Source organism: Ursus americanus, chromosome 2 (genome assembly GCF_024610735.1).
Source record: "Ursus americanus isolate L20-20 chromosome 2, mUrsAme1.1.p, whole genome shotgun sequence".
NCBI lineage: Eukaryota > Metazoa > Chordata > Mammalia > Carnivora > Ursidae > Ursus > Ursus americanus.
The window spans coordinates 64,936,650-64,949,556 of NC_142128.1; the positions used below are offsets into that span (position 1 = coordinate 64,936,650).

The window sequence follows — 12,907 nt, forward strand, 5'->3', positions numbered from 1 at the left end:
CTACTAGCTGGTTAAAAAAATTCTTAAAAAGTCTTCTGGGGGAAGGAAAAAAAAGAAAGAGAAATCTTCCTGGCAGTGTACTTGGGAGCACCTTCCTCTTGGGGGTCCTTGTTAGACACATACAACTTAGAGATAACTGTGTCTTAATTTAAGCTGAGGAACGGTCTCCGAATATGCCCAGACCCAAATCAAGATATTCAAAGACTGCCCTTCTAACACTTGACAAGGACTCCGGGTTCTCAGTCTCCCTGTGGGCTGCGGGTGCTCCCCCAGAGCCATCAAGCCCCCTCACCGTGAAGTAGAACTGCTCGGTTTCTTGCTGGTTGGCCCTCCTCTTAGCGATGCTGGGCTTGCTCATGAAAGTTTCTGAGACCGTGGACTTGACGGACTCCATAGAGTTGCTGTACTGGAAGCAGTCGGACACATCAAAATCCTCCACAGTCACGATGTCCTGGATGGTCTGCAGAGTGGCTTCCATCGTCTTCTTGACCTGCCATGACAACGGCCAACATAACACGTGAGGGGCAGGCTGCAGAGGGGCAGGGAATGGAGAAGCTGGGAGGAGTGGGAGAGGAGTGGCTGGAGGGGAACGGGGGCTGCTGTCAGAAGGCGCAGCTTGGCTTCCCATCGGATGGTGCTGAGGGAGTGACTGCCATCACACGGACTCTGTTTTACAGTGCTCTTCTCTCCAGATAGGACCTAAAAACCACCCCACTCTTCACGCTATGTATTTGACCCAGGTCTTTTACTTAATGTTGACTTTTTAAGTTTAATATAAGCTCTGGGCTATCATGGAAGTGCTAATGGAGAGAATAAAACAAATCCAAACCAACCTCGTGACGTAAAGAGCTAGTTAAAATGTGAGATGGGCCTGGTCCTGCCATGCCCCGTGCTCTGTTTCATGACCTTCAACAAATCAGTGGACTTGTTTTCCCATCTGCAAATGAAGAGACCCACCCCTAGTCTTTCCTGATCTTCCTGGAAAAAGTAAGACCGACTGAGATGCCAGGTAAGAAGTCACAGGAGCACAAAAGAAAGAAGCTGGATAGTTCATCACGCTGCCCTTTTGAGCTAGTAGCTGAACGCAAGGATGCTGGGCCCAGAAGAAAGTCTCCCTATTCTAAGAGGATGGAGATGTTTTAAGTGTCAAAGTCAAAGGCCTCTGTTTGTTTGAAAATGCTGGAAAAAGTCAGGCACGAGGGGGTGGTTTCAGAGACACAATATTGTTCACACAGCTGCCAAGTGCCATTTTGATTAAATGTGTAGAGCGGGGAAAAAAAAGCATTTTGCAAAAGCTCAAAATAGAGCTCAACCTTTGGCAATGCAAGAGCAACTTCCTGGAGTTCAAGGGCAGGATGTAGCAGAGGGGGAAAATCCAAGGCTACATTTGGCTAGGAAACGTTTGCGGCAGCCCGGACATTCTTTGCATGCTCCTTCCACCTGCTCCCAGATGGGCAGCAAGAAAGGTTCAACAGGGAAACTCGGGGGGTGGCTCCAAGTCTCCTTGGAAACTCACCTCTTCGTTCTCAATCTTCAGAGTGGATAGGCGAGACTGCAGTTGCTGGCATCGCTGTACCAGCTCACTCTGGACAGGCTGCTGGGCACAGAGCTGGGAAGCCTGCCAACAGAAAGCAACACCAGATCAGGAAGAGGACAACAGTTCTTCTGGCAGTTCCAGAGTCCCATTACTACTAATAAAAGTACTCATGTTCAAGCTGTAAGCCTCAGTTTCTATGTGAAAACAAAAATCCAAAAGCAAAGTATGTGAACCTCTTCCAGGACCAAACAGCACAAGGGGGAATGAGAGGTGGGACCTGTTGGGAAAGACCAGGTCCCTCCACGTGGGGGCCATCTCCAGCTCGTGCCTGGCAAGCTCTGCAGCTCCGTGGAAGTCAGCCGTAGGCCAGAGAAGGGTGCCCTGGGCAGCCCCAGTTCCACATACACAATGCTTTGGCAGTGAGGATTTCCTGCTAGAAGTCCGAGTGGCCACCTCTCCGGCCCCTCCTTCATTCCCCTTCGTGCACCAGAGTGAAAGCAGGAGAGAAGTGGGTCAGGAGGCTAGCTTGTCGCTGCTGGCAGCCAGCATGTGTTTATAAATCTGGGCCATGCATGAGAGCTCTGACTCAACGAGAGAAAGTGTAAAGCCAGGAACAAGTCCACAGGCTGTGCTAGAGGGCCCCAGAGGGCACAGAATCTGGTGGAACTTGGCACTTTCAAAGAGCCATCCTTTTGCTCCAGGTTTGCACCAGATCTGTGTGGGAAAGAAGTCTGCTCTTCCCCTAAGGACCACTGTCAGTAAGCTTTTCCCTCTGTGAAAAAATGGCTGGGCTACAGTCTCCCGATGGGGGCATGGCTACTGCATGGGCACGAGGTCACACACAGTCCCCCAGGATGACAGATGAGGAACAGAAGGCTGGCAGATTAGGAGGCAGGACCCACGTGGAGGCAGCTCTTGTCACCTTGCCACCATGTGTCCCCTAGCCTCTTGTCTGCAGAGAGACATCTGGATAGAACTGGCCTCCTTCTTCCTCAGCAATGAGTGGGCACATTCACATGCCCACAGACCATTCTCTTGCTTGGAAGACAAAACCTCTCTTCAAATGGAGGGGGCTGGGACTTGACCTTTTCCTCCATTGGCTTTTAAGCTCCCAACTGACTTGACCTCCTCCCCCAGCTGAGGGGCTGGCCTGAGCCAGCTCTCAGATCTGAAGAGAGCTGACTTCACTCTGGCTCTTGGATAAGCAGACACAATGGAGAAAGCTCAGTGGCCAGGATGGGTTAGAGCCAAGAGTGAAACTCTCTGGCTGCCTGATGTCACTAGTCAGGCATCCAGAGCCCCACAAGCCTCTGGGGGCACCAAGGGTACAGCCAAGCACCTCCTCCTAGTACATCTGAGAGTGCTTGGCATCAACTCATGTGCTGAGCGCCCCAGAACACCAGTCAGTGTGGGGCCTTGGCCAATTTCAGGGCTTCCGGTCAAAATGCCACCCGAACCTTGGCCTTAGTTCAAGGACTTCCAGGCAGCTCCCTCTTGTTGCCTCCACAGTCTACAGACAGCCCACACTGGTGTGGATAGACTGGCTGCGGGGACCAAGAAAAACTCGCCTTCTCATCTCTGTTTATTTTCTACTCCTAGGAAGGCTAGGCTGGACTGTAGAAGCTTTGCAAGATCTAGGGCTGACCCTGGCCCCTGCCTAGTTCAGCCACTGATCAGCTGTACCACACAAAGGGAGGGCCTAGGCAGAAGAGTGAACTATTGATTTTAAAGTGACCCAGACCTAACAGGGAGGACTCACGGAGGGAAAATGACCTCCGTGCCTGTGCCTTTAAGAAGCAGCAGGGCTGCTGATGCATGCTTTGGCAGAGATCCTCTACCGGGGTGCAAGGTAATGTATTCCAGCTGTGCTCTGCAGTATGAAACTAAGACACTGACAGGGCTACGAGGGGCCCGAGCACCCAGCATTTGGATTCTCCCTTTATGTAGACAAGCTGTTTGGCTCCGAAGGCACAACTCAGTCAACACCAGAAAATGTATCACTCCACTCAGCTGGTCCCCAAGTTCCACTGATTCTCGGGAAGGAATGTCAGTGGCAGCTGGAGACGGAGACTGGAAGACAAGTTGGACCAGAAGCCAGGGCAGGTGAGGAACGGGGCTTCCTGGGGCTCGGTGATACCCCTCCCCCCTACTCTGACTGCACACACTGCCATTTCACTTCCCCATCTGTTCAGACGCTGACATTTCCTAAGTCACAGAAATGGAAACAGACTGTACATGGTTTGGTTTTCCCTGAGGAGAGGAAAGAAATCATCTCCACATTTTTGTCTTTAGGATAGAAATGTCCCATTCTCCACTGCGGACTATCGATGACAGCGAATCCCCCAGTTACACGGCAACAGCTGGCATTCTGGAGCAGGGTTTTCTGAAAAGCATCTGGATACTAATCCTATTGGAAACACCATTCCCTTGTTGAGAGGACACGGTTGTTCTTCAGTCACCTAGCATCCCTTCCTCCTTCTCCTGGCAACTTTGGTCTACTATCCTGTGGGGGAACCTCCCCCCACCCCAACTCAGGTCATGTATTTTGGATGAGGCTCTCCCCAACTCCAGGGTGGACCATGTGACTTGGGCATAAGCCAATCAGCTAACTGCAGTCACCTAGCCACAATTATTGGCTCAGAGATAAACACATCAGCCAACCAGAATGAAGAAGATGCAATGAGAAGTTTGTGGGGGCTTCTAGGAGAGAAGCTGATACTCCTTCTACTGGATTTGGACCTACAAGAAGTTTAGGCTGGAAATATAGTCACTTTGCCCTCATGGGATGAGAGCCTGCTTGAGAAAAGAGCCAAGATACAAGATGTGAAGCAGAGAGAGAGAAACAAAACAACAACAACAACAACAAAAATCTGAGTCTTGATAAATTCCCACTCCTAAATCCAACACGCCTGAAGCCCCATCTATTTCTATTATGTAAGCCTATACAGCCTTCTTCCGATTTAGCCCTGAGGTTAAAGGGTAGCTCCTATCGACAGGGATAAGGTTCCAAGTGAAACCAAAAGATTCAGAGTAATGAAAACCAAAGAGCTTTTCATTCCTCTCACTTTGTTTAGGCCCTTCTTGTTTTAGTCTTAGAGGTAAAAAGTTCAAAACAGGGTCCCCATGTTCCTGTTCCCCAGCCTGGGCAGATAGCATCAGGCCTCTGGGAGGACACCTTAACTCCTATCTTGTCTGTCTTATCCATTCTTTTTTGTTGAATACCCAGGCAAAGCTACCTCTTTTATTGCAATCTTCTAATCTCAAGAGAATAAGATCCTTTAGATCTCTGCCAAGTGACAAAAGATCACATCATTATTGCCCATCTTAGCCCTCCCTCCCCATCAAAAGCCTTGGGTATCTGGCCGCATCTCAGCTCTTCTTCCAGACTCACTATTTGGAGGCCTCCTCCAAATCTTTCCCTCTTACCATACTGAACTGTTAGTTTTTATACACCTGCTGTCTTTCACCTCTTCTGATCCTGCTGGACCCTCTGGGTGCCCCTCCCTATGCATATTTCCAACCCTCTCTCAACTCACCAGACTGGAAGCTCCCCGAGGGCCCTAATCCCCAATATCTATGGTCAAGCCCAGCAGGTGCTCAGTCACTATCTGCTGCTCAGTCGCTATTTGCTTGCCCAGTGAGTGGATGCTCCTCACCCGCCTTACAGGAAGCCAGCCCCAGGCCTTGCTCTCCCCAGAATAATGTGGCCTTAGTGCGGTGAATCCAGACACAAGTGAGCTCAAGCTCCTTAGGGAGTACGGTGACGGGAAGGGGCCTCACCATGTCCCCCATGTGCGGCTGGAACTCAAACTTCATAGGTGGGCAGAAGACATTGTTGTACATCTCCATGAGGCGCTGCTTGTCACTGGTGGCATCCAGGTTCTCTACAGCATTCTCGATGGCATCCAGACCCTCGTGCTTTGACTGCTCCAGATTCAACTCAGCGGAGAGGAAGGTGCGTAGCGCCCGGTTCAGGCTAGCGTGGTAGCCTAAGTCACAACACTGCTGTGGGACGGAGAAGGCACATGAGCAAACCATAGAGAGTCCCAAGGCTGGGCAGAAAGGGAGGTGGCCCCCAGGGCAGCTCTGACCATATCAACAGGACTGGCTATGAAGGCTGAGGTTCTGACTTCCAAGATCCAGGTGAGATTTCTGGTTTCCACTCCCAATTCAATGGAAGACACACCTCAGAGGACTACAGGCTGACTGGAAGGAAGAGGACTCAACAGGACAGAAGGAAATTACATTGTCACATGCTGCACAGGGCTATTCAGTAAACAAGAGAAGAGCTGAGGGTTGAAGGGAATCCTCTTCCACTTTCGGGTTTCTCTGGGGATACCATTATAACAAAATTCAACAATGAAAATAGAGCCTGCCACTCCCTGAGGGTCACTGTGGTCAAGTCACTACACACGAACCAAGCCAGGCCATTTTAGCATTTAAGGTTCACAACTCATAAGTGTTGCAAGAGCAGCTCGCTAACACCAACACTGAACTCCAGTGGGAGAAGAAGAGAATGGGGAGCAGACCCTGTTGTGGTCGTCACCCCCACCAGCTCCCGATGTTCTAGAACAGGCCTTAGCAGCAGACTCGGATTTCTGCACTAAAACTCCCGCCCAGCAGAAATAGCATTTAAAAGACCAAAAATTTCTAAGTGTCAGTCTTACTGGGAAAATTCAGATCATGTAAAGGATTCTGATTTTCTAAAGCAAAATTGAAAAAAAAAAAAAGGTATGAGAGAGGTAATAGTATAAAAAGAAGCACTGGACAGGAAGTCAAACAGCCTTCGAACAGCCAGTCCCCACCCCTGAACCTGCATCCTCGGCTGTAAAATGAACAGATTTGGCCACGTCGGCGGTTTTCAAGCTGCAGATCAGAACTGTAAGGCTCTTCGCCACCGCTCAGGCTGCCCTTGCGAAGGGGGTAAAAGGGCCGCAACCAGTGGGACTTGGAGCCTCCTACTCTGGTTTAACCAAACCAGCTCTGCTCTTTTATCTACTTAATAGATTGGGATCCTTTTTTTTTAGACTTTATTTATTTATTTTTGAGAGAGAGAGAGAGAGAGAGTGCGTGCGCGCATGAGCGAAGGGGTAGGGGCAGAGGGAGAAGCCAACTCCCCGCTGAGCAGGGAGCCTGACTCGGGACTCATCTCAGGACCCCGGATCATGACCTGAGCCAAAGGCAGACACTTACCAGACTGAGCCACCCAGGCCCCCAAGAGATTGGGATTCTTTGTAAGGTTTGATATCAAGAAAGAATTCTGCTCGAGAGAAAGTCTAAAAATACTTGGGACTAATTATAATCTCTAAGGCCCTCTTCAAGCAATGGCATTCTGTAACTCTATGACAATATTCCCCATCCCTCCCAAAGGACCCCGAGATCCAAATTCCTTGGCCACCCATTATCCCCTCTATTGCTTAAGCAGCTTGGAGATCCAGAACCCAAGAAGAAACGTCAGAGAAGAATCCATGGCTAAAGTCAGACCATCTGCCTGACTGCTGTTTCATTCCACAGGCAGGCATCAAGTTAACGCCCCCCAGCCTTTCCCTGCATCGTGTTCACATTCGGAGCAGCCACGATCGGGGGAGAAAGGACACGTGCTGTGCCTCCTCCTCCCAGCCTCTGACAAGAAGCTCAGCGATAGAGCGCCTGTCGGGCTGGGCTCTGGGGCGGTGCCAACAGGCGCTGGCAGGTGCCTGGAGGCAGTAGGAGAACAGCGGTTACAGCTTAACTAGAGGCGGAGGATAGAAAGACATTACATTCAGTTGGGAGGGAAGAGCAAATGGAAGTAAGACAAAAGCAGCTGATTGGAAGACTTCACGTGCAGGGGCCCTTCCTCCTCTGAAAGATGCTGCTGGTCTAGCCAGGCTGCCGTTGAACTTGGAAACCTTCCTGACTAGCTCTATGCAGACGCCGATGACGAGCTGGATGGTTGCGCGTCTGTGAGCAGAAGTAACATGGCCCACAGGGCTGAGCAAGTGGGGAGCTTTTTAGTGCAGAAGAGAATTAGGGGGAGGCGGGGCGCCCTTCATCACCTTTGTATTTTTGGTGACTCCATTCTCTCTACCTCTACCCTGATTCATACCCTAATCCTACACCAGTGCTGTCTGCATCACAGTCTTCAAGGCTGGCTTTTGTTATGCCACTCCCCTGCTGAAGAACCTACAGAAGCTTTTAGTCTTTTCTATCGTGAAGTCCACCTTCCTCAGTTTGGGGATTTAAAAATACCGCTATTTTAGTTAGGATGCTTACGCATGCTAAGTGCTTTATGTACAGTCTACATCTGACTCCTCATAATCATCCCAGTGAGGCTGGTATCATCTTAATCTCCCGGACTAGAACGGTGAGGCTCCGTGAAGTTAAGCAAGGTCACCAGCCGGAACCAATTCTAATCTGTCTTGCAGTCTGACCATCAACATCATCTCCCTCTACTCCCTTCCTCAGACTCTTCTGCCCTAACCAAGGACACGCTCCTGCTTGGGGCAGAGTATGGGAGAACAGCAGGCCTCAGATCAGCCGTGCGACTGTGAGCAAGCAATTTAACCTCTCTCAGCCTCCAGTGGGGACAACACCGGCCTCATCGGCTATCGTGAGGCTGATAACAGGCAATGTATTTACACACATCTGGCACCATGCAGACACTTCCACATCAATCACCACGATCCACTGACCTCTGCCCTTTTCCCAGCATATTTTCCACTCCTCTCACTTGTTGGAAATGGACCCCATCTTCAAAATCCAAATCAAATTCCCCACCTCTGGGAAGCCAGCCAGCCCTGCAACCTTGGCATCTATTGACCTTGGCCTCTACTCAGGACCACACCACACCAGCCCTCACGTGACACAGAACATACTCCCTCACTCTGAGACTTGTGATTTCCTATCACCCCCAACCAGAAGACAAGCCTCAAAGAGCGCCTGGCCAGTGTCATTCCTTCTTTGTATCCCTCACCAAGAAGCCCTGCTCACAGTAGGCATTTAATACACATCAGTGGACGGACCAATTCTGCCCAGAATACAGATTCTAGCCTCTCAGGAAATAATCCATTCAGGCTGAATATCGATCTAAGTCAAATGGGTAGACATGGCCACTGAAGCCCCTTGTTTTGCTCACTCTGTATGGCCTATGGAAGGCAGGGAGCTTTCTCTGGCTGCCTGCTGCCTCATTTATATAACCGTTCTGTAGCTTCTCTGTGCCAGGGAGTGGGGGTCTGACTCACAATGTGCCCTCTGGCTCCTCGGTGCCTCCAGCCAACCCGGGAGACTCGCAATAGGTTTTACAGAGCCTTGGCTATCCACAAATCTCCACTCGTACAACAGCCAGAAACCGAGGCCTTAGCAAAGAAGCAATTTCTGGCAAGGTTAGGTAAACGAGATTTGAATATTTCATCTCTGTTCCCAGGAGAATCCCAGTGAGTAAAGGCAGCACATTATTTTCCTCACAACGGGGACAAAGTATGCTTTCGGTGGCTTCTGATGAGTTCTGTGGCCATGCCGAGCTCCCCTGGCCATTTCTGGGTTATATAAATGTTTGATGAAAAGTCTCTCAGGGGAAATCAAATTTTTATAAGAATTTAATGATAGCCCATCCAGATGTGTGAGGACTTGAGTTGACAGCTCGTTAACCCTTTACTAGTTCATGTCCTCACCCAGAGACTCTAGAGAAGGCCTAGAAAAGAAACATGGGTGTTTCATTACATGCACGTCTAGTTCACACAGAAGAGAAAAATAAATGCCCTTTATAAAATTTCCTATGAAGAAAGCTGCGTTCCTTCATGTCCAACTTGGGTGCTCATGGTGTCACAGACTCTCTACCCATGTGCGTAGCCCTCACAAGCCCCAGCTATGCATGAGGACAATGCCCTGTTCTTCATTCATCCATCTGCTCCTGGGTTGGGAAAGCCACAGGAGTACGGGGGAGGAAAGCCACATTCCAACGAGCCTACAGTTCTTAGACTCCCTCAAGTCAGCTCAGAGTGTCTTTTTGGCCTGAAGTCAAGGTTTCCCTGGTGCATGTCAGATGCCTCGTGGGGGTTTCTACAGTCCAAGTTTAAATCTTCTTATATTATAAAACAAAGTCAAAGGCTAGTTCTGGTGTCAATGTACTGGCATTGACAAAAATAACTTCTCTTCACTTATCCTCAATGCCTTCAGCACACATGACACTTCCACACCACAAGGAAGGAGGCAGCATGGTGCCTGTAACACAGAGGGCAACAGACTGGCACAAGACTTGTCCCTTGTCTTAAAGCAAGCTCTGGATCCTGTCAAGATCTGAACGCCAAGGTACCCAGGCTCCCTACTCACTCCTGCCCTAACTGCTGGTGTGTTGCCAAGGTGTCCTTTGGGCCATTTTTATTGCCTTGATCATCCAGGAAACTACTGACACGTGCACTAGCAGGGGTGACACTCAGGAACATCACGCTGGGCAAAAAAGGCCAGGTGCGGAAAGTACGTACTGTAAAAGCCGATCTTCGTGCAATTCTACAACAGGCAAAACTAATTTATGGTGAAAGAAATCAGAACAGTGGTTGCCTTGGGGTGAGGGACTGACTGGGCAGAGAAGAGAGGAACGTTTGAGGCAATGGAAATATTTTCTATCTTGATAGAGATGTACGTTACAAGGGTGTTTGAATTTATCATAACTCTTGAAACTGTAACACTGAAGTTCAGGCAGTGTATATAAATTATATCTCCAGCCAGTATTAAAAGGCACAAAAAGGAAAAAAAAAAATCTTGCCTTAGGAAATCACCTTCTTCCTCCTCCTTCTATTCCTTTCTTCCTTCAATAAATATGCTATGTGCTCAGCTATTATTAAGCACGATGTATATTTTTTTTTTAAAAAAGAATACCTTAATATATAAAGTTTTTTTTACATATTTAAGTAATCTCTACACCTGACATGGGGCTCGAATTCACAACCCTGAGATCAAGAGTCGCATGCTCTTCCAACTGAGCCAGCCAGGTGCCCCAGATTATATATTAAGGTAAAGAAAAGACTTGGTTCCTGCCTTCATGAAGCTTACAGAGACTAAGAGACATTCCTCTGTATTTAGTGCAGTGACTCAAATTTTTTTTGACTTCCAACTCACAGTAAGAAATTCATCTTGTCTCACACACACACACACACACACACACACACACACACACGCACACCCAACAGTTTCACAAAATAAAACGTAACCTTATGAAGTATGATGTACCTAGATATTTTATTTTCCTTCCTATTCTATTCTAGTCTCTTCTGTTATATTCTAGTTCATTCATTTTAAAAAAATAAGTGAAATCCAAAAAAAAAAAAATAAATGAAATCCATAAAAGTGATTTCATGACTCCCCCTAATGGATCATGACCTCTAGTTTGAAGAACACTTTTCTAGGGCCCCCTGGGCTTCCCTCAGCATTGCAGTTAGCCAGTTACATAGAAATTATCTCTTTGTAGGTCTCTGCATATCTCTAGGGCAAAAATTATTTTATACATTTTGTACCCTTGATGCTAAGCACATAGCCTCATTCCAAATAAATATTTACTTAGCTGCATAATGTTATCAGTTTTAAAAAGAAGAAGAGTAATGAATCTGTCCTCACCTTAGGAAAAACCAAAATAAAACAAACAACAAACAAAACAAGAGCAACTTTATATCTGAGTGGCCTGGAACGCTACCAACCCAGGCTCACTCACATCACAGTAACGTACACCCACACCCTGGCTGAGCGCTAACAAAGCTGGTAGGCTACTTTCTCATGAGGCCTCATACCGCATCCCGTGAAGATGGGCTCTAACACACCTTTCCTCCTCCTCTTCTTTTTAAGTGAGAATAAGGTGCAAAATAGCTTGCTTCTTGGACTGATTTTAAAACATCTATGCATATCTGACGGAGGGTCTATGGCTTGCAAAGTTATGACTGACACAGCCTTAGCCCCTTTCTCCCCCGAGGTGGGCATTGTGGTGAAAAGGGTGGGAGAGTTGTTCTGGGGGCAAAAGCAAGAGGAAAGGACAAATCGGAGGAAGAGGTATGATGGACTGCATGGTCTGATTTTTTTAACCAACAGCAGAGAGCCATTCCCCTCATGAGGAGAAAGGATCCTGTTTAGGGCACTGACCTCCCTTGAAGGACAGTGCTGAGATTGGCATCAACAAGCAAAAAGAAGAGAGCAGTGCCTGGAACAGACCTCAGGGCTCCACTTACCGGTAGGACCATGACACCCAGGGCATGAAGAGGCTGACATCTACCGAATCAGAAATCCCTGGCAGAAGGAACTAGTATAGAGAAGTTCCCCAAGCACATGAAGCCAGATTTCAGTACCAAGATCAAGTCCAATTCCTCTGTTTGCCGGAGAGAGGTGGGAGAGAACTGTGGTGCTCTGCACGGCAGAGTTCCAAAACGGGTCAGTGCCAAGCCCCAGATGACCTGAATCTTCGACCAGACCCCAAATGCTGTTGTGAAGTGTGGCAGGTTCATTCACTGAGAAACCAAGTCAGGCAAGTGTGCCAGGTCTGGCCAGAAGTCTGTAAAGCCCAGTGGCTACCCGCCAACAGCCAGAGGCAAAAATCAGGCCTCAGAAAGGAGACTGGCCCAGGTACGCCTGAGGCCCTGGAGGCCGGGCTGCTGACGCGAAGTCAGCTGGCTCCAGGGCCACCACCCTGAAGATTGGAGGGAAGGGTGTACTCCTGCTGCTGCAGGCAGGGCTGGCTCGGGAACTGGGCCAGGAGCGAGTCTGCAGGTGAGAGAGACTGCAACACTCAACTATAAAGCTGGAAGAAAAGCAGCAGAAGAAACAAGGCCAAGGCTGACCTGTATGGCCAAAGACAAAGAACGTATCCCTTGTACCTAACGTATGCAAAACACATGTGCCTACTCCTCTGCTCCTCTCATCACCTTTGTGTCACGGATCCGAAGGCATGGGCCATAGGTCAAGGGCATCTAGCTACCTAACTGACCAGGACCCTCAACTGCAGTGTAGCTGAGGGCAAGTAACCTTCTTGAGCCCTAGATTCCTAATCTTCAAACTGGAGATAGTAACAGTGATCCAGAGGGTGATAGGATAGTCAAATGAAGTAATGCCGAGAGACGTTAAGTGTTATCTAAATGCAAGGTATGGCATTCTAACTCTTCAGCTCTTGCCGCTCACTCCTACATGCACGCACCTGATTCAAGGGAACATTTGCTGGGAGACAGAAGTGCATTGCTGTTATAAGCACGGGTTTAGTAATCAGACCTAGGGTTGAATCTTGCCTCTGTCACTTAATAGCTGACTCCGGGTTAGTCATCTAAACTCTGAATTTTAAACTATAAAAATGGAGATAAGAGTGCCTTCCTCCCAGGATTGTAGTAAGACCTGAATAAGATAAAGTATAAAGGGCTTCAC

At 48.6% G+C, this 12,907-nt stretch overlaps 1 protein-coding gene across 5 annotated transcripts in view; it reads right to left on the reverse strand.

Moving 5' to 3' along the window:
- The window catches only part of SRGAP2 (SLIT-ROBO Rho GTPase activating protein 2), a 232,051-nt gene that overhangs the window by 54,668 nt on the left and 164,476 nt on the right, over nucleotides 1-12,907 (reverse strand). For 3 of the 5 annotated variants that reach the window (XM_045787496.2, XM_045787495.2, XM_045787498.2), the window contains exons 8-10: nucleotides 5,318-5,542; nucleotides 1,517-1,618; nucleotides 293-490 (exon numbers count right to left, since the gene is read on the reverse strand). In XM_045787496.2, the coding sequence (XP_045643452.1) occupies nucleotides 293-490; nucleotides 1,517-1,618; nucleotides 5,318-5,542 (525 nt within the window). The remainder of the gene's footprint in view (nucleotides 1-292; nucleotides 491-1,516; nucleotides 1,619-5,317; nucleotides 5,543-12,907) is intronic. The other 2 variants (XM_045787499.2, XM_045787497.2) reach the window with 1 other exon arrangement.